The 18,663-nt window shown below is 41.5% G+C and overlaps 1 protein-coding gene across 3 annotated transcripts in view; it reads right to left on the bottom strand.

The window, feature by feature from the left end:
• LOC122884938 (echinoderm microtubule-associated protein-like 4) overlaps positions 1-18,663 on the bottom strand; it is a 33,914-nt gene that overhangs the window by 10,117 nt on the left and 5,134 nt on the right. Inside the window, exons 2-14 of one of the 3 annotated variants that reach the window (XM_044215468.1) lie at positions 16,784-16,969; positions 15,585-15,705; positions 14,600-14,800; positions 12,444-12,584; positions 10,283-10,308; positions 9,493-9,528; positions 8,089-8,212; positions 6,015-6,164; positions 5,847-5,916; positions 5,245-5,355; positions 4,063-4,158; positions 3,719-3,853; positions 371-506 (exon numbers count right to left, since the gene is read on the bottom strand). In XM_044215468.1, coding sequence (XP_044071403.1) covers positions 371-506; positions 3,719-3,853; positions 4,063-4,158; positions 5,245-5,355; positions 5,847-5,916; positions 6,015-6,164; positions 8,089-8,212; positions 9,493-9,528; positions 10,283-10,308; positions 12,444-12,584; positions 14,600-14,800; positions 15,585-15,705; positions 16,784-16,969 — 1,533 coding nt within the window. The remainder of the gene's footprint in view (positions 1-370; positions 507-3,718; positions 3,854-4,062; positions 4,159-5,244; positions 5,356-5,846; positions 5,917-6,014; positions 6,165-8,088; positions 8,213-9,492; positions 9,529-10,282; positions 10,309-12,443; positions 12,585-14,599; positions 14,801-15,584; positions 15,706-16,783; positions 16,970-18,663) is intronic. The other 2 variants (XM_044215469.1, XM_044215470.1) reach the window with 2 other exon arrangements.

The following is an 18,663-nucleotide window of genomic DNA, read 5'->3' as shown; positions in this document are numbered from 1 at the left end:
AGTCTGATCTGATTCCAGTGCAGAACTTCACCAGAAAAACATTTAATTCTTGGCACCGCTCCTCTTTAAACCAGTTTAACAACCTTTCAATAAAACCATTAGTGAAACTGGACCAACACACACACGCACCCCGCCCTGGTGTTGTTCTTCTCTGCGTTTTTTCTTTGCAGTGTTAAACTGATCTCAGGTCAAGTCAGGATCAGTTTTGTACCTGACAAAGAGTTAGTTAGAGTCTGTCTGTAGATATCTGCAGCGAAGTTCCTACTTTGTTTTTGTTATATCAAGTGTTAGACAGCTGTCATGATGATCTTACACACAGTTCAAAGAAGAAGAGTCTTAATGAAGAAATCCCCCACATCCCTTTCCTTACCTCTGGGTCCCTTCCCGGTTGGGGTCTCAGCTGAGCTCCTGGTCCAGACCAGCAGGACTCCTCCAGAGTCTCCTGTCAGGATGTCTCCAGTACTCAGGAAGGCCAGACACTGAATAAACTTTGGCTTCTCATATTTCTGAAAACACAACAACAAACAGGGTCAGAGTTAGACCAGGACTACAGAGGTAGAACAGGACTACAGACCAGGACTACAGGGTTAGACCAGGATTACAGAGTTAGACCAGGACTACAGGGTTAGACCAGGATTACAGACCAGGGGTCTCAACAGGCCCTGAAAGAGGCGTACTCCACTTCCAATGCAAAAGTTGTGATCTATAAAAACAAACCTGGCGGGAGAATGTGCGCACCTGTAAGTAAACTCGGACCCGTGCGTTTGAACATTTTGAAGACGGGAAATTGGCGACGCAGATAGTGAAGTGGTTAACTGGAGCCTCTCACGCATTTAATTTCACTTAATATCAAACGTTAATTAGATTCACGTTATCATAAACATTTAAACCAACAGTATTATTTGAACTTGCGCTTATAGTGAGCCATAACTATTCCTTAAGCACCTTTAAATTGTAAAAGAATTAAGCTAATTTAAATCTTAAGTCCGCTCAATATTTCATCAGCGCTGTCTCACTTCCCCACCCACCCACCGACCCCCAGGAGGCCGGACTACAACCGATGACATCTTCATCGGTTGTAGCACATCAAATAGCATCAAAGAATTGCAGAACAGAGCGTCAGTAGTTTTTAATAATATCTTTGAATACTGTGCATATATCACCAAGTATGAATTTAGTTTTCATATAGTTTTGTGCGTAAAATCACTGCAGTGGACACGGCTGCGCCGCGGTGGCGCACACACTCTGCCTTCTCACCTCGACTCACCTGGCTCATCTTCACCACCTGCACATCTGGACTGTGTAAATCAGCAAAGTCTGGAAATAAAGCCAGCGACATCTCGCACAGTCGCTACACTCTATATCCTCATTATCCGTCCTAATCATGATGCAGGACAAGCACAACAAAACCCACAGAAAAGTGTGTTCACCTGTCAGACTTCCACCTTCAGATGATATTCCCGGGCGGGGGACACCACTGAATGATGTGATCATTGTGGCAAGGTGTGAAGTGATCAGTCTGACTGCTGTGAACATATAAACACTGCAGTGACACCTGTGCGTAATGCTGCACGATGGATGTGCTGCGACTGCAGAGGACAACGCGAAGGGAAGGATCGGGGGGAACGAGTGTTCAGGGACCACGAAGATTTCTGGCCCATGATGATGACTGGCTAATACGCCGATTCCCTAGAGCCGTGCTCTTGGGTCTATGTGCTGAACTGGGTCCAGCATTAGACAGACCAGCCCGACGAAACCGCGCCATCCCGGAAATACAAGTGGGCTACTAACCACTCTGGTTTCTGGTAACGGGCTGTTACCAGCGGGAATTATCCGACAGGTGTGTGGTCCTCGCGGCTGCCGTGATTCGCTATAAGCAGGCTCATTTATATTGATCAATATTTACGTGGTGCCTTGCATTGACCATTTATAGTTTAATGTGGGTGTGTAGAGGGCTAGATATGAGGCTGATCCACATGCGCACATACACTTTTAGTATGGATCTCATGCAATGTGTTATAAATTAGACCCCAGGACTACAGGGTTAGACCAGGACTACAGAGGTAGACCGTGACTACAGAGCAGGAAAAACCTCACTTAGACGCGTTTCTGTCTAGAAACCCGAGTCCAGTCGAAGTGTCCTTGGGCAAGATTCTGAACCTCACACTTCCCATGGCTGTGCGAATGTGTGTGGCAGGGTGAGCTTAGTATCACTGTGAGTGCAAGGAAGCGCTGTATCGCTCCTGAAGAGCAGTCGGCACCTTGCATGGCAGCCTCAGTGTAAGTCCATTTACCATAATAGCACCACCCTGTGGTAATCCATGTACAAGTCCGTTCCTTATGTACTTACTCACTTCCTGTGTGAACCAGACTCAAGTAACCAGGCAACCGGAAGTAAGCTCATGCTCTTTAGTACTATTTAGTAATTCTGATACTATGTCTGTATTGTGCTTACAGTTTCACAAGATTCTCACTAAACTTCATGAACATCAGCACCTTTGCCGTGGAGTTTTTGGAGTGTTTAGCTGGTTGGACTTTTTGCAATGTTAATCTGAAGCTGTGATGCTTAAACACATGTTGAAAAAAAACATGAAGCTGATATAAAATCAGGTCAGTCTGTCTCTGTAACAATAAAATAAAAAAACCTTTATTGCTCTTTCAGTAACATGTTTAAGTTTTTTAAATGATGTGGTTTGTTAAGAAGTCTTTGACATGTTTTCACTGCAAGGTGAGCACTTGTTATTTCCTTTATTTCCTTTTAAAACTACTTATTTCTGTGGATGTCATTGGAACTTTTGTACTGAAAGAAGTTGTATTGGCACTGAAAAAGTTGAAAAAACACAGACATTACATTTTTTTCATTTTATTAGATTTTTTTGCATCCTGATGTTTTTCAATGACAATGTTCTGTTTTTTTCTTCATGTCGCTTTTTTTTTCAGCGGCAGTCTTTTTTTTTTTTTACGCTGTCAGTTTTCCCCCCCAGTGTCACTGGTTTTCAGTTTCAACTTTCTATCACTGTTTTGGCGTGGAGGGGAGGGGCAAGGAGAGCCTTACTTTTAATACTTAAAGTACATTTTCCTGATAATACTTAGGCCTACATACTTTACATTTTCAATGCAGTACTTTTACTTGTAACTGAGTATTGTTACAGTGTGATATTAGTACTTTTACTTAAGTAAAGGAATACTTCTTCCACCACTGTAAATGTACATTAGTGCTTAGTTGGCAGGAGTTTATCCACCCTTGTTTTTTCCCCTGGCCTGTATTGGGGACTGGCCATTATTATTATTATTATTATTATTATTATTGTTGACGACTTATTTGAGAAAATACGATATAAAATGGAAGAAATTAATGCAGAAATGCAAATCTTTCTTTGTCCTTTTTTGCCCTCCAAGCACCAGTACTGTAACCCTAACCTTCACCGCTATTAAGTCTGTTTCTCTCTGCTGTTGTTTGTTCACATAGAGCCTAAAGAAATGGTTTTGTTTTCAATGCCAAATTTTAAAGTCACTGTCCTGGCTCCATAATCCAGCTGCAGACACACAGGGTGTGTTGAAAAAATAGTATTAAACTCTTTAGAGAGTGTTAACTGTTATTAAGTATGTTATTCATCTTTGTGTTTTATTTTACTAAAATAAAACATCAACCATAATACAAAAACCATAACGTGTTGCCGTGGAAACAGATGACACACACAGTGTTACGCCTTCTCACCCCAAAGATTCCCTGTTTACGAGCCAGCGAAGTCCCAGTCCAGGTCCAGAAGAAGATGTGAGACTTTCCACAGGTGACGATGGTGTTCGGGTCAGTGGGGTGGAACTCCACGGCCAGGACCACCTCGTTAGTGGTCTGAAACACACCAGTTAGAACCAGTTTCACTCAGTCAGACACCAATCAGAACCAGTAAGAACCAGTAGCAACTGAAATGAAACTGTATTACACTGCAGAACAATATGTATTAATAAAAATGTAAAAAAAGTTATATTATTTATTATAATGTAATATAATATAATGTTGTATTGTTTTGGATGCAGTAATAAGAGAGAGTGAGTGTTCACCTTGATCTCAGCGACCTTTGACTTCTTCTGCCAATCCCACACTGTCAGCATGTGATCGTTACAGTCGTCAATAACACTCAGGTGCTGACCAGAGTCCTGACAGAGGGACAGATGTGAGACAGGAACGAGACAGGAACGAGACAGATGTGAGACAGATATAGAGACAGATGTGGGACAAACACAGAGAGAGAGAAGTTAAGGCTACATGAACAGTTTTGTATTTGAAAACTAATACGCCATCATATCTTCAGTGATCAGAAGACATTCAAAGACTTCCAGCAGTCTGAATATGAACTTTTGTGATTTTGTGATTTAAGAGCAGGCTTAAGACTTTTCTCTTTGATAAAGCTTATAGTTAGGGCTGGCTCGGGTGAGTCCTGAACCATCCCTTAGTTATGCTGCTATAGGCCTACACTGCCGGGAGACTTCCCATGATGCACCTCTCTCCTTTCTCCTCCTCTCCCTCTCCATCTGTATGCATTTTTATCCCATTACTGCATGTTACTAACTCGACATCTTCTCTCTCCTGTAGTTCTGTGCTTTCTCGTCTCTCTCCTCTCTCCTTCTGTCGCTTTCAGCAGGTATTTCTGCCTCCAGAGCTGCAGAGTCTGGATCTGTGGTTGTGGGCCACCTGCTGCCCCCGTGTTCCTGCAGAGTCTGGATCTGTGGTTGTGGGCCACCTGCTGCCCCCGTGTACCTGCTTGACAGCTGCTGCTACAGTTGTTATTGGCTCTGTTACTGATGCTGACATTATTCTTCCTATAGCTGTCATTCCGATTATTATTACTTTATTAATATTACCACTACAATTACCTTATTACTACTTTAAAATTCTAGGTGGTGTTTGCATTGTGCCTCCCTTTCCCACCCTCTCTCTCTCTGATGGCCGCCCACCCTGAGTCTGGTTCTGCTCGAGGTTTCTGCCTCTTAAAGGAAGTTTTTTCTTGCCGCTGTCGCCAAGTGCTTGCTCATGGTGGGATTTGTTAGGTCTCTGTAAATAATATTATAAAGAGTCCGGTCTAGACCTGCTCTATAGGAAAAGTTCATTGAGATAACTTCTGTTATGAATTGGCACTATATAAATAAAATTGAATTGAATTTAATGTACAGAACAACAAAGAACTGAGCAGTGTGGTCCATATGGGTATACTACATTTCCCATGCTGCACCTGTGATACTCACAGCTTTGGAGAAAGCCAGAGAGCCGACGCCTCGCTCGAATGTTCCCAAACCGACGACCTGCAGAGTCGACAGACTGACGCTGTCCCAGATACGAACGTGAGGCTGCAGTGCCTGAACACAGGACAAAGAGTAAAGTTATTATTATTATTATTATTATTATTATTATTATAGACATTTTAGTGAAATTTTAGTCTCATTAATGTTCTGCTTTTTTTTAATGTCTTCTAATCATTCTGAGCCTACAGCATCTTGTTGTGTACAGTTACCAGCGTTACAGTTGTTCCCGTCTGTTTACTGGTTTTATTATTGCTATTTTTATTATATTAGATTGCATTAAAAGTTAGTAGTTAATTAATTTAGTTTAGCAGTAATTTGTCCATTTGACCGTCTTTCACATTGTCATGTAACTTTTATTAATTGTTGATAAGATTAAAAAAATGTTGTCATAGTTCTTATTTAAAAAGTCACTTTTTATTTAGTTTTAGTCTCATTTTTGTCGTAAAAAATTAGGTCATAGTTTTTGTTGACGAAATTAACGCTTCCTGCCTCGTTCTTAAACATCAGATTCACTTCAGTCAGAAAATTAAACTGTTTGTCCTCACCCGTCCGTCTTTGTCCACTCCTGCAATCTGTCCTGTAGCGATCCGGATCTTATCAGGATGGATGGCCAAACTGACAGAGAGCGACAGAGAGATTGATGTCACAGACCTGTCACCACAGACCTGTCACCACAGACCAGCAGATGATTTATATTTGATATGTTTTCTCACCACTTGACACAGTCGGTGTGGCCGAGGTAATGTCTCTGAGTTCGTTCATCGTAGTTAAACAGAACAACTACAGAGGCGATGAAGTAAACAATCTCTCCAGTTGGAAGGAGGTAGACGTTCGCTCTGCAGTCTCTGCCGCGGTAACCGTACCTGCAGGAAGTCAAGGAAGCACCTGGAGATCTACTAAAGATCTACGGAAGGTTTACTAAAGGTCTGCTGAGGATCCTCTGAGGTTTCTGTTTGCTCTGCAGTCTGCCACAGTAACCGCACCTGTAGGAAGCCAAGTAAGCACTTGGAGATCTACTGAGTATCTATTGTAGATATAATAAAGGTCTCCTGGGGATCCACTGACGATCTATTTGGGATCTAATGAGAAGCTACTGAAGATCTACAGAGGACCTATTGAGATCTATTGAGGATCTAATTCGACCTACTGAAGGTCACTGATGATCTACTGAGAAGCTACTAAGAGTCACTGAGGATCTACTGAAGGTCTACTAAATATATTACAGAGATTCATTGAGAATCTATTAATGTTCTCTTGATGGACTACTGAGGATCTATTGTAGCACTAAATAAGATCTGCATAAAATAATCTGACGGTTACTGCACATCTACTGAAGGATCTCCTAAATATCTTTAGAAGACATACTGTAGATCTACTGAGGATCCGCTTCAGATCAATTGAGGATCTACTAAATGTATCACAGGGATTTATTTATGATCTACTAATGTTCTCTTGGGGGATCTACTAAGGATTTACTGTAGCTCTGAGGCTCAGTTCTGGCTCCACTACCTTTCAGTTTTTATATTGTGCCTCATCATCTGTAACCACAGTGTTTTACTGTTGTATGCAGATGACACTCAGCTCTCTGTATCTGTTGATCCAGATCTTATCAGCATCCTTTACTGGATCTACATCAACCTCTGATGTTACAGTATGAAAGATCCAGAATCTACTGTCCTCTGTCAGCACATTATACTCAGGCATGCAAATTGGTTAGGGGTGAGGGTTAGGATTAATTTATTAAGAGCAAATGTACCTTTACGTATGATGCTCACATTTACAAAGAAAATTAACAAAGGGCAGCCCCACCAGGTACTCATAAAGGTACTGATGAACCAGGTTCATCTTACCCTGTTCTCCCCTGCAGTATGATTAATAAGAATGCATTAGAATAAACTCGAGGCAGAACTTACATTTAATTGCTGATCTAGGATCAGTGTCATTACCCCAAAAGTAATATTGACCAATAACACTTTAATGATTATTAAAAACAAACCTTAACACTATCATTAGTTAGTGATTGCACACTAGTAAAATAGCCAGCTACCATGTTCATTTATCTGGTCTATTGTTTAATTGTATCCAACATGTTGAATGGAGGACAGGCGAGTTAATGTAATCACTAGAGGCAAGAAAAAGTCCTTAAAACTCAATTTGATCCCATTTTCTTCTGCTTTTGATAAGCGCTACCTCGTGCATGCATTACATGTTGTATACATAACGTGTATTTATCGTCTGCTGCAAGAACAGAGAGATTGCGACTTAGTGTATTCTGTGGAGGGGTAACGTTACGTTACATCCAGGTTACTGCCACTGTTCTCCAAAATATATTTAGCTCCTCTTTTGACAGGTCTATCATATATAAATTTGTTTATTGAAATGTTAAGCCGCAAGTTGGCAAGTTTGCATGCCTATATACTGCAGCTGCTGTCCTGGAGATCATGAATATTATTTAATTCTTCCTCTGAGGATTTTAAACTCCACATATAAACTCACCTTTTAGCTTTTACCTACAGTCTGTTATTACGAATGCACTGTTTTTTTTAAAATTAAGAATCCCTTTGGCTAATTATCAATCAATATTATTATTGTTATTATGTTTAGTTGTATGTAGGTTTAATTTTCATCTTGCTGATTAAGCTGTCTTTCTTTTTCAAATACATTTTAAGTGGTTTAAAGCACTTTAAAACATTTCTTGTATGAAATGTGCTGTATAAATAGTTTATTATTATTATTGATTATTACTACTACTTCTACTGGCGCCCCCTGTGTAAAAATTAAGGATACACCCATTCTAGCTTGAGTCTTTCTGAAGGAAGTTCTGTACGAACGTCCTCGTAGTTGTCCACATCTGAAGGGATGAACATGGTTATCGGTCGACCACGCATGAACATCTTAATGTGATTCCCCTCTGAAACAGAGACATGAAAACATGTTGGAAAGCAAAATAACAACACTGCTGATTTAAAAACTGTGGCTGATAATGGTTAAAGACTGATAACAAAATATCATTTGATATCATGGACAGATTATGATACAACGAGCCAAAGACTGAAAGACACAAAATAACTACAAACAATGTGGCCAGGTTTTGTCTCTTTGTGTGTGTTTTGTAAACAAAAACAAATATTGAACTGGATTTGGCTGCAGATAATCAATATTAAAAGACTGATCAGGACCAGAACATCTCTACTTTAACTGAACTCTGAAACTTTCAAACAGTCACTTCAAACAGAAGCTCTGTACTCGGGACATACGGGGGTCAGGGGGCCCCGTAGGCCTGTTCAGCAACCCATCCATGGCTGATATTGTTTTGTTTTTGTTTTTTTTACACATAATGTAAATAAACATATTTAATCAGGATCCTTTGATTTGTTTAATTGTAACCAACATTTTACTGTGTAAAAATAAAAGTGTCTGCTGGAAGAACTTTGTAACAGAAAACAAATTACCTCAAGCTTATCTTTGATATTTACTGATCAGACCACAGATACACTGATACTGAGGAAATTAAATCTGACGATGATTAATCAGTCAGGTTCTCTCTTATAGGTGAACTATGTTGGCCGCATCCAGTGAGTAAAGAAATCTTAGAACATTAAAGGTCTCGATCTGTTTCAAACTGTGTGCAGATCATCAAACAGCATCTGATCATCTGAAACCTTGAAGGTTCTGCTGAATCAATAGAACAAAACATGGAACCAAAAAGGTGAGGGGCAGGTGAGGAAGCCTTGATGCCGTGCAGATGAAACAGGTGAAGCAGATCAGACAGAAACACAGGGCGTGTCGTTGTTTACCTCCATAGAAACACGGCTGGAAACAAATTTGAATATCTCGGATTGAGTTGTTGTTAAATTAACCTGTCAATCAATGTGAGGGTGACAGCAGCGTCCAATGACATGCTTTACATTTAGGTGGTGGGCGGGGCTTCTGTTTGTATCACTGATTGGTCCTTTGATAATTTATCACCTGTTACCACCTGTTCGACCTAATATGGAGGTAAAGACAGACAGGTGTAACATCACCTGATCAGTCTGAAGGAGAGAGAGCAGGTGACCGAAGCTGACTACGTAAAGCAGAGAGAGAGAGAAAGAGACTGAGATTGGTCCAGAGCAGAAACAGGGAGCACTCATTCAGCTGCTGTTAGCATGTTAGCCTGCTAGCTTGCTCTGACGACTCATCAGGACTTACCAGCTTGGCTGTTTTTCTCTCGGGTCGACATTTTGGCTGGTTTGAGACAAAGACATCATCACTCAACAACAACGCAAACCACAAGGAGCAGAGAGACCAGGGGTCTGAACCACGAAGCCAGTTCAACTACCTGTCTTCACTGAGTGGAACATCAGTGATCCTGATAATAACTGGTATCATGACGCCGGTTACTAACTGGACCAGTTCACTCTGAGTTTCCTGATCCAGCTACGAGCTCATGTGAGAGAGGCAGAGTTGTTAATTACAAACGTCAGAACCATTTATGAAGTACTTAATATGCAATAAGATTAAATGTGATAAAGGCAGGAAGTGATTTTCAACAAGGTGAAATATAAACATTATAAATCACAGAACTAGAACAGATCCTGTTGATCCTCTGAAGTTAACCGACAGCATAGGTCACCACGGTCATCTATTCTGCATAAAAGTGAGCCAGCTTCGTGATACCAGAAAACCTTAAGCCCAGAGAGAGCTGGATAACCCACTGATCTCGCTTCGCGGTTCAGACCTCTGAGCCGCCACGACAACAACAACATCGTCATCATCATCACGGCCTCTGAGAGTCACTAGAGGACAAATCAAAATTTTAAAACTGCAGGAAACCAAACTAAAGAGGATTTCTGCTGAAATATTTTAAAATGTCTCGCCGGCTGTGTTGCTGATGGTGGCAGCTCTTGCTTCGTATTGGATGTTGCACATAATGATGATGATGATGATGACGACGACTATGGTACCTTCATGATCAAGATGAGGATAAATATATATTTACCTTGACTGACCACCGGGTCTTTGTGTCTGAAACGAGAAAAAAGAAAACAAATATCTCAGTCTGATTGATTGATCATCATCATTAATACTGAATCACAAACACAATCAATCAGCCAATCAAACTTTATCAGTATAGCACCTTTAAAACAGGTCAGTGCAATTCAAAGCGTTTTACAGACGACTGACCAGCTGATAATAAGACAGTATGAATGTAAACAGTAAGACAATGAGACAAATTAACACGTGAAATAAAATGTAATTAAACCAATAAAATACATTAAAAATAGTCAAATAGATAAAAGACAATAAAAAATACAAAAGGTCACGTTATGAAGTTAAACTTAATTGTATTATTCATCTTTAATGTTTTATTTTAATGGTGGAAGAACAAAGACCAAATCAGAGTGGTGACTGCTGGCTGTCCGAACTTAAACGTGTTAAGGTGAATATTGATCAGAGGGTTTAGTGATCAATAAATCCAGGAGATAAACATACTGTGGTTTGTGGAAAGTGAGTAATATTTTCTTTTGTTCTGTACAATTTGTGACGATATAAAAGAGTTAATTGTCCATGAAAATGAAACATTCTGGACTGATTGTTTGATTTTAATGTGTTTAAGTTTATTAACTGATTTAAATAGTGAAATCAGTATCAATAATATAATCAGTAGCAAATGTTTTCGTCAGTGATTCATTTTCGAATTGTGAGAGTTGTTCGTGTTGTTTCTCTATTTTTGAACTTCTTTATACTAAAGTCGATATATCGGCCGATATTAGCTCGCTGCAGGTACATCGGTATCAGCGTATCAGCCAGTAAATGAGAAGAAACTGAGGAAGAGAAATGTTTAGAAACAGTGTCACCATCTACAGTTTATTTCTGTTATGGGTTGTGACAAAGACAATTAATATCGGCTGATATATCAATATCAGATTTTTTAAACTCCCAAATATCAACATTCATACTGGCCTACACTTTATAGTTTGTTCTCTCTCTGAGTGGTTTAAATTAGTTTATGGCGGTTGAGTGCAGGTGTACACATAACACAATAATAAAAACTGCATTCTTTCATTCACAGTCTCAGCCAGTCAGCCAATCGGTCTCATCGCTCTGAAACAGCTGAGCCAATCACAATCGAGCACAACAACAGAGTCAACAAATCAAAAGAGTTTTTTCTAGAAAATCATTTAATTTCAACATGAAAACACGAATCTGCAGCCGGAGCCAGATGGTTAGGCCCTAACCCTAAACCTGATCATGTCATTGATAAAACCTGAAACACCTCTTCAGCTATAGTAAAGTTGTAAAGTTGGCTGTGCCACATGGATAAACTGTGATAATCTCATAAACAGACAGAATATCGAGTTATACTGAACAGTCTGATGTGTGTGTGTGGTGATTCTGCAGCAGCCTGTTTACAGGTGATTTAATGAAGGTAAACACAGTGAACAGCGTGTGTAATAATGTCCTGCAGGGATTCAAAGAACTGAAGAAGAAACTTTTCATACAGAATAAAGACAACAGATACTGTAAGAATCAGATTCATTTAGAGATCAATGCAGATTTATTTACAGATGTCCCTGCTTTAAACAACTTTATTTTCTACTGTTAATTTAAAAGCATCTACTGGCTGCGAAGTGTTTAACTAAAATAGTTTATTTACATTTTAGGTCTCGTTCCATTATTTCTGCACATTTGCTCGAAGTGCTTAGTTTGTTCTTGTTGATAAAATCACCAGAAATAGACGGTTCTGAGACGTTTATTCTAACTTAACGTTTAACTAATAAAGTTTGAGTATTTTTGACATCCATCACTTGTCCGTCTCACAGAACAGAAACTAGAATCTATTTTATCAAATGAATTGATCCACACCAACACCCGAGTTTTTATTTTTCCTCTTAGTGAAGTGTAATCTCCACAGTCGTTTAGATCCCACAAATCTCCTGCTGTTTAATTTATCAGCAGTATATGGAATGATTGATCAAAGCTCCCAGTGTCGCTATGAGTATTCTGGTTTCACTAAAGGAAGATTAAAATCAATGAATCAATAAATAAAAACTGCTGATTTCTTCCTGAAAACTATTTTATTTCTGAAAATGTTTTCCTGTCAGTCTAACCAACCGCTTTGTGTGTGTGTTATATAAACAGCATGTACGTGTGTCTACCTCTCAGCGTTCTTGACCACTTTGGCCAGCAGTTTAGAGGTGGAGGCAGCTTTCACCAGTTTGTTCCTGTTTTCCTCTGAACTGTCCCAGGTGCTGCTCTGAGAACGCTCCATACCTGAGGACCGCTTCACACTGGGTCCCCTGAACACACACACACACACACACACACACACACACACACACGCACACACACACACACACAGTCGGTATCACAGTAGTGCTGTAACATCAGGAAGAAAACACTGAGTCACTGAGCTTCATCTCGATTTATCTCCAGATCAGTTGAATCGATTTAATTTCTGACTGAATCTTTTGAGTATTTTGTTGATTATTGATTGATGTGTCGTTTCGAAGCCTGTAAGCATGATTAATAAACAGAGAATCCTTTCTGTGTTTCAGCTGTTGATGACAACTTCAGTAAGAATCAAACTGAGCAGCTTGAAGGTTTGAGGTTTACTGTAATCAGAATAATGGTCCAATCAGAGCCAGTCTAACGCCGGGGACACACAGGAGGCGGAAGTGCTGCGAAGCGCCACGCTAGGTAATTTCTCCTGCGAGCAGCAGCCTGGCTGTTCACGCCAGAAGCACATTTCTCCGCGCCAGTCAACAAGCGATTCTGCTGCTCTGCTCTTTCCGAAACTATCGCTGCTGAGCGCGAGCCGACCGCGAGCCGACCGCGGAGCTCTGCGTCAGATTATTTTCAAATGCAATTTAATGATTAGAAAGATGGAAGAAGAAGATGGAGATGGATCGGGCACACACAAAGAAAACCAGTGTCAAACACCACTAGACAAGCTTTGACATGAAACCCTCAAGGGAAGAGGAAAAGAGGCCAGCCAAAGAACACCTGGCAACGGGATCTCCAGGCAGACATCAAGAGACAGGGATTCACCTGGGATCAGACAGAAAAGAAAGCTAATGACCGAGAACTCGGGAGGTCCCTTGTCGACAGCCTATACTCCGGAAGGGGTGTCGGGCATAAGTAAGTAAAACAAGAAGATAAAGAATTTTTTATGTTCAGGACTCGTTACATAACAAACCGAGCTGGTAAATAAGATTAACTGCCTGACTCAGTGGCTCTATGTTACGTTCAACGATTACGATGGATGACAAGGACACAAACAGTGTTATGTTCTTTACCTCCATAGAAACCATCATCCCAACCATTATTCTGCTTTTACCAACAAACTGTCACGTCATAATTTAAAATTATCATTTCGTTCGAAGAGCTGCAGATTCAGTTTGTAATTCTGTAGATAAAAATCTCCGTGACTCAGAGTTTTTTTCCTCCAGAGACACAAAATTCAGCAGGAAGAAGTTAGACACACGACCCAGGAAGAGATTAGTGAGCTGGGATACATCAGAAACTCAAGCCCCAGGCTGCAGGAGGCTGGAGGAGGAAAAGGAGAAGGAGGTCCTCAGGAGAAACTGGGAAGAGAACATGTTAGTATTTTTGGTAAAACACACGCAGCCCAGCCTGAGCTTTCTACCAGCAAAGAGTAAAGAGGAGCCGGGGGGAGTCCAGGATCTCCAGGAGGCATGAAGAGGCTCAAGGATCTCCTGGAGGCCTCAGGAAACTCTAGGATCCCCTAGAGGCCTCTCAAAACTCCTGGATTTTCATGAGGCCTCAGGAGACTCTAGGATCTCCACGGGGTCTCAGGAAAGTCCAGTTAGAGCAGATGAGGTCTGCTGGAGGAGGAGGTCCTCAGGTGAAGGTGGGACGTTAGCAGTTTAGATAAACACACACAACTCAGCCTGAGCTTTCTAGCAGCAAAGAGTAAAGAGGATCTCCAGGAGGCCTCAGATGGCTTCAGGCTGCGGACCTTCCTGACACCTTCTGGAGTTCCAGGAGGCCTCAGGAAGCTCCAGGAATCCAGGAGACTCCATGACCTCCAAGAGGTCACTCAGACCTGCTCCTGAGGAGCCACAGTCCTGCTTGTTTTCCTCTGTCCCTGTTCTACCCACAGCTGGACCAGGTGCATTCAACCTATCAGGAGCACCTCTACCTGAGCTGGTATGGTGACTCAGGTGTGGGCGGAAGCAGGGGAGGACTGTGGGTCCACGGGGACGGGGTTAGTAAGCACTGACAGAATGATGTCAGAGCAGCATCAGCAGAAAGTGAGGTTAGGTACAGCTGACAGATTACAAAGTGGAACCTTTTGGGAGGGGCGTGGCCTTTACTGCTGTCAGCGGACTGGGCCGGTCTCTGGGGGGTCTGGGGGGTCTGAGGGGTCTGGGGAGGGTGGGGGGAGGAGGGCGAGGGGGACGGGTCCTTTGGGCGAGGAGACTCCTCATGCTCCTGGATCTCCTCCATCAGAGACCGCTGGCTGCTGGTCTCCTTCTTCCTGTCCGCTCCACTGTGGACAAAACCAGGACCGTGAGAGACCACAAACTAATGATTCTACTGTTTCTAGTGGTTCTACTCTACATCAACTGATTCTACTGTGTTTCTACTGATTCTACTGTGTTTACTGCAGTGATTCAAACCACCAAAATCCATCTGAGACCGCTGGCTGCTGACCTCCTTCTTCCTGTCTGCTCCACTGTGGACAAAACCAGGACTGTGAGAGACCAGAACACACTGATTCTACTAATTCTACTGTGTTTCTACTAATTCTTCTGTACTGCTACTGATTGCCCTCCACTGTGGGACATGACGAGGACTGTGACAGATCCCAGTGTATTACTGGGATCCAGTGAAAAATTACCTTTTTTGTAAATTAACACTTGAAATGATTAAAGCAACGTAATACAAGTGCATGAGAGCCAGCTGGTACAGCGGCGACTTAATTCTATTGTGTTTACTGCAGTGATTCAACTTAATCGCAGGCTGCTGACTGACTCCACTGGTTTATACTGGGTAGGTAAGAGCACTGGGCACATGTCCTCAAACAAACTGAGTCAAAACAAACAGCATAGTCATTGATTATATCAATTACATCATCCAGATTAATGAGATCTGGTCTGCAGATACTCTGGAGGTTGAAATCAAACAGCTGTGGAAAAAAATCATTGACAGTTAACTGAACAGTGAGATGGGGAGCAGACAGACAGATGTATACAGAAGTCTTCAAAACAACAAGAAAACTGTAACCAACCTAAAAATGACGAGTCTGTGTCTGTCTGTGAACGTGTTTTTACCTTTTGGCGGCGGACGACACCGTCTCCTTCCTGGTGACGGAGGTGGAGTCTCTCTTTCGTCCAGATGTTCCTCCGTTAGCGATACAGGACATCGAGTAGGCTTCCCGCAGTGCAGCACCGCCTGCAGTGGGCAGCACATTGTTGTTAACACTGACCATAACCAGTAAAAAACTGGATGAGTACGAGTGCACTCCACCAGGCCTGGTATCACCAAATGGGGTATGACTAACACAGCAATGTCATTTTGCGTATTATCACAACGCCTTTTTTGCACGTCATTTCATGCCATTTAGTCGCCACTGACTTATATTGTGCAGAGATGGCGTGTAATTTGATGCGCGAATGTCATAGGTGTCCGGTGACGTGGTACAAAGAGACAAAGTCCATGTAGGGATGAAGTCGGGGTGGATGGATGGGTCTAACAAACACTGGGCTTTCACCCAGAAGACAGCTGTTCATGTACCGGGTGAAACCAAAAGTCAGCATTGACAGGGAGCGCAGGGCAGGCTGTGTGTGCAGCGTGTTTGCACGAGAGTGCTGGAATGAAGGGGAGACAATATCCAGGTTACATTATCAAGGTGTAACCAGAGCAGACAGGCTATATGGAGACAAACCTCGGACAATTCCCAAACACCAGCGATGTAAAATGTCAATTTCAAAGTGAGAATGCCAACAAAAGAATCCGCCAACACTAACGTGACCGCCACATACGTTGTCCCTAGCGGAAACAAGATTCCAAACCGAAGCAGCTGTTGATCACTTGCTTTTTCAAAAATTATGAATCACCGCAACCACGAGAGGTCCTTGAGCATACAGTCATAAATGTGCACAAAACATATGTGGCTGATGGGGCCAGTAGTATGCGAGATTGGCTGCAGCCAGATACACAACAGGCTCACGCCTGGCGGAGATAGTAACCATTTGAAGACTGACTATAACCAAAGTTTAACCTAAGTCGTGCATTTGCTCGTCAGTCGGCATGGTAGGACTTAAACACACGTAAATTAAATGATATACAATAGTTATTTAAATTACCAATGTCACAACTCCTACATAGAGGCCAACATCCCCTAGTTAATATTTACCAGTCATGATTTAATGTCTGTTTTATCATGTTGTAGCAACTTCTGGATCCAGCAACGTCAAAATAAGTTTTAACAAACTGATCAAGTACAAAATAGTAAAAAAGTAAACATTACCTTTCCCTCCATGTTGTTTCTTGGTTGAGGAGGCAGCAGAGACTTCAGAGGCAGCGAGGCGGCGAAGGACGTCAGCAAGAGCAGCTTTCATCACTGTCAACTCGTCTTCCTGCTGCTGAACACGAAGCTCCAGAGCAGAAAGACGGTCGTTGACATCTGAGACACTCGCTCCAGACATACTGTCATCTACAGTGAGACAGAAACACTGAATCTGAACATACTACATGTCAAGAGCAGACAGTGTGTAAGAACCACACCAGCATCTAACTGGACCCAAGTGACATTTGTAGGTACGTTTACTTGCTGTTCAATGTGCTGCAGCTGAGCAGCTAATTAGCTATCTAGCTAACTGCTAACTAGCACTGAGCGATAAAATAAAATCTCAGTTTTTTGGGGGGACAAATCATTTTAATCCTTTTCCTGCAAAATGCAGCAAAACTTAGACATGATTGAAACATCATATTTTTCATCATATAACTTTATGTATAAAAGAATAATAAGAGCTGCAGCACCTGTAAGCCGGCCATTGTTAAGCTCAATGACACCGGACAAACATTCTGCAGCTAGGACACTTGTTGCTTTTATGTCTGATATTCATACATGCATCTTCACAATGTCTACACATGCTGGATACCATGAGCACTGAGATTTTTATCCTTATTTATAAGGCTATTCTTGGACTGCTTCCCTCTTACTTACAGATCTACATCCTAAAAAAGTATGGAAAGTTATTATCTTCGCTCCCAGGACTTATTTCTACTGACTATCCCCAAAGTCCATACTGAACTGGGAAAAAGGGCGTTCAAGTATGCTGCTCCCTCGGCTTGGAATCGGTTACAAAATCACTTCAGGAGCTGGTCTCATTAGATGCATTTAAAGCGATTGTAAATAACTGGGAAGCAGGTAAATCTGGCTGTAGATATTTTGAATGTTGAAGATTGTTTATTTTTTATAATTCTGTAATTTCTTCTTTGTTTTTATTGTAAATTGTTTTATGTTTGTTTTGGCCCGGACGCTTGAACAAGACATTTTTAATCTCAATGAGTCCTTTACTGGTTTAATAAATAAAAATAAAAATACAGCTACATGCTAGCAGCGCTATGAGGCTTTCCGACTCATGAAACACCGTTTGCATCAACATCCAAGTCGTAATTACGACTGGAAACTGACAGAAAGCTCAGATTTATCCGACTTGGCACTAAATACAGACGTGCATCAGTCAGTGTATTTAATTTAATTGACAATCAGCTGACATTCAATGACAACACAGGGGCAATTTGTAAAAAAGCCCAGCAATGACTTCCTCGTGACGCTCTTCTGCAGCTCCATGGAAGTCAGTCATCACCTTCTCTATTATTATTAGAACAGGTTGCAACATATATTCAATGTGGCCACTAAGATCATTGGTGTTAAACTGCCTGACCTGTCTCACATTTCTGTAAGAGAGCAATTTCAGAGTCCTCTTCATCCTCTGGTATTTAGACGACCAAAGGCCAACAGGGGGAATAATTCTTTTATCTCAGTGAGTATTTAACACACTGTTAAATACTCACGATGACTGCGCTGATGAGTAGTTTCCCATATAACTAGTGGGGGCTCTGGGTTTCTTGTTGTCACTTGATGTGTTCATGTTTTATGTACCTCAGTCTGTGTGCCTAAGTCTCTGCGTGTCCTATGTTTTACCTGCTGCAAGACAAATTTCCCCTCAGGGACAATACATTTAAAATAAACTTTCTGTGGACATTAACGTAACGTGTGTCATGTGACATTTTACACATCATACACAAACATTCAAATTAATCGGATTGATTAAAAATATTGCCCTGCTGCAAACTGATGCATTAGTCCTGTTGCCATGGTTACCTGCAGGTTAATGCTTA

The sequence above is a fragment of the Siniperca chuatsi genome, linkage group LG11, assembly GCF_020085105.1.
Source record: "Siniperca chuatsi isolate FFG_IHB_CAS linkage group LG11, ASM2008510v1, whole genome shotgun sequence".
NCBI classification, from domain to species: Eukaryota; Metazoa; Chordata; class Actinopteri; order Centrarchiformes; family Sinipercidae; genus Siniperca; species Siniperca chuatsi.
This window is presented reverse-complemented; position numbering and strand designations above follow the sequence as displayed.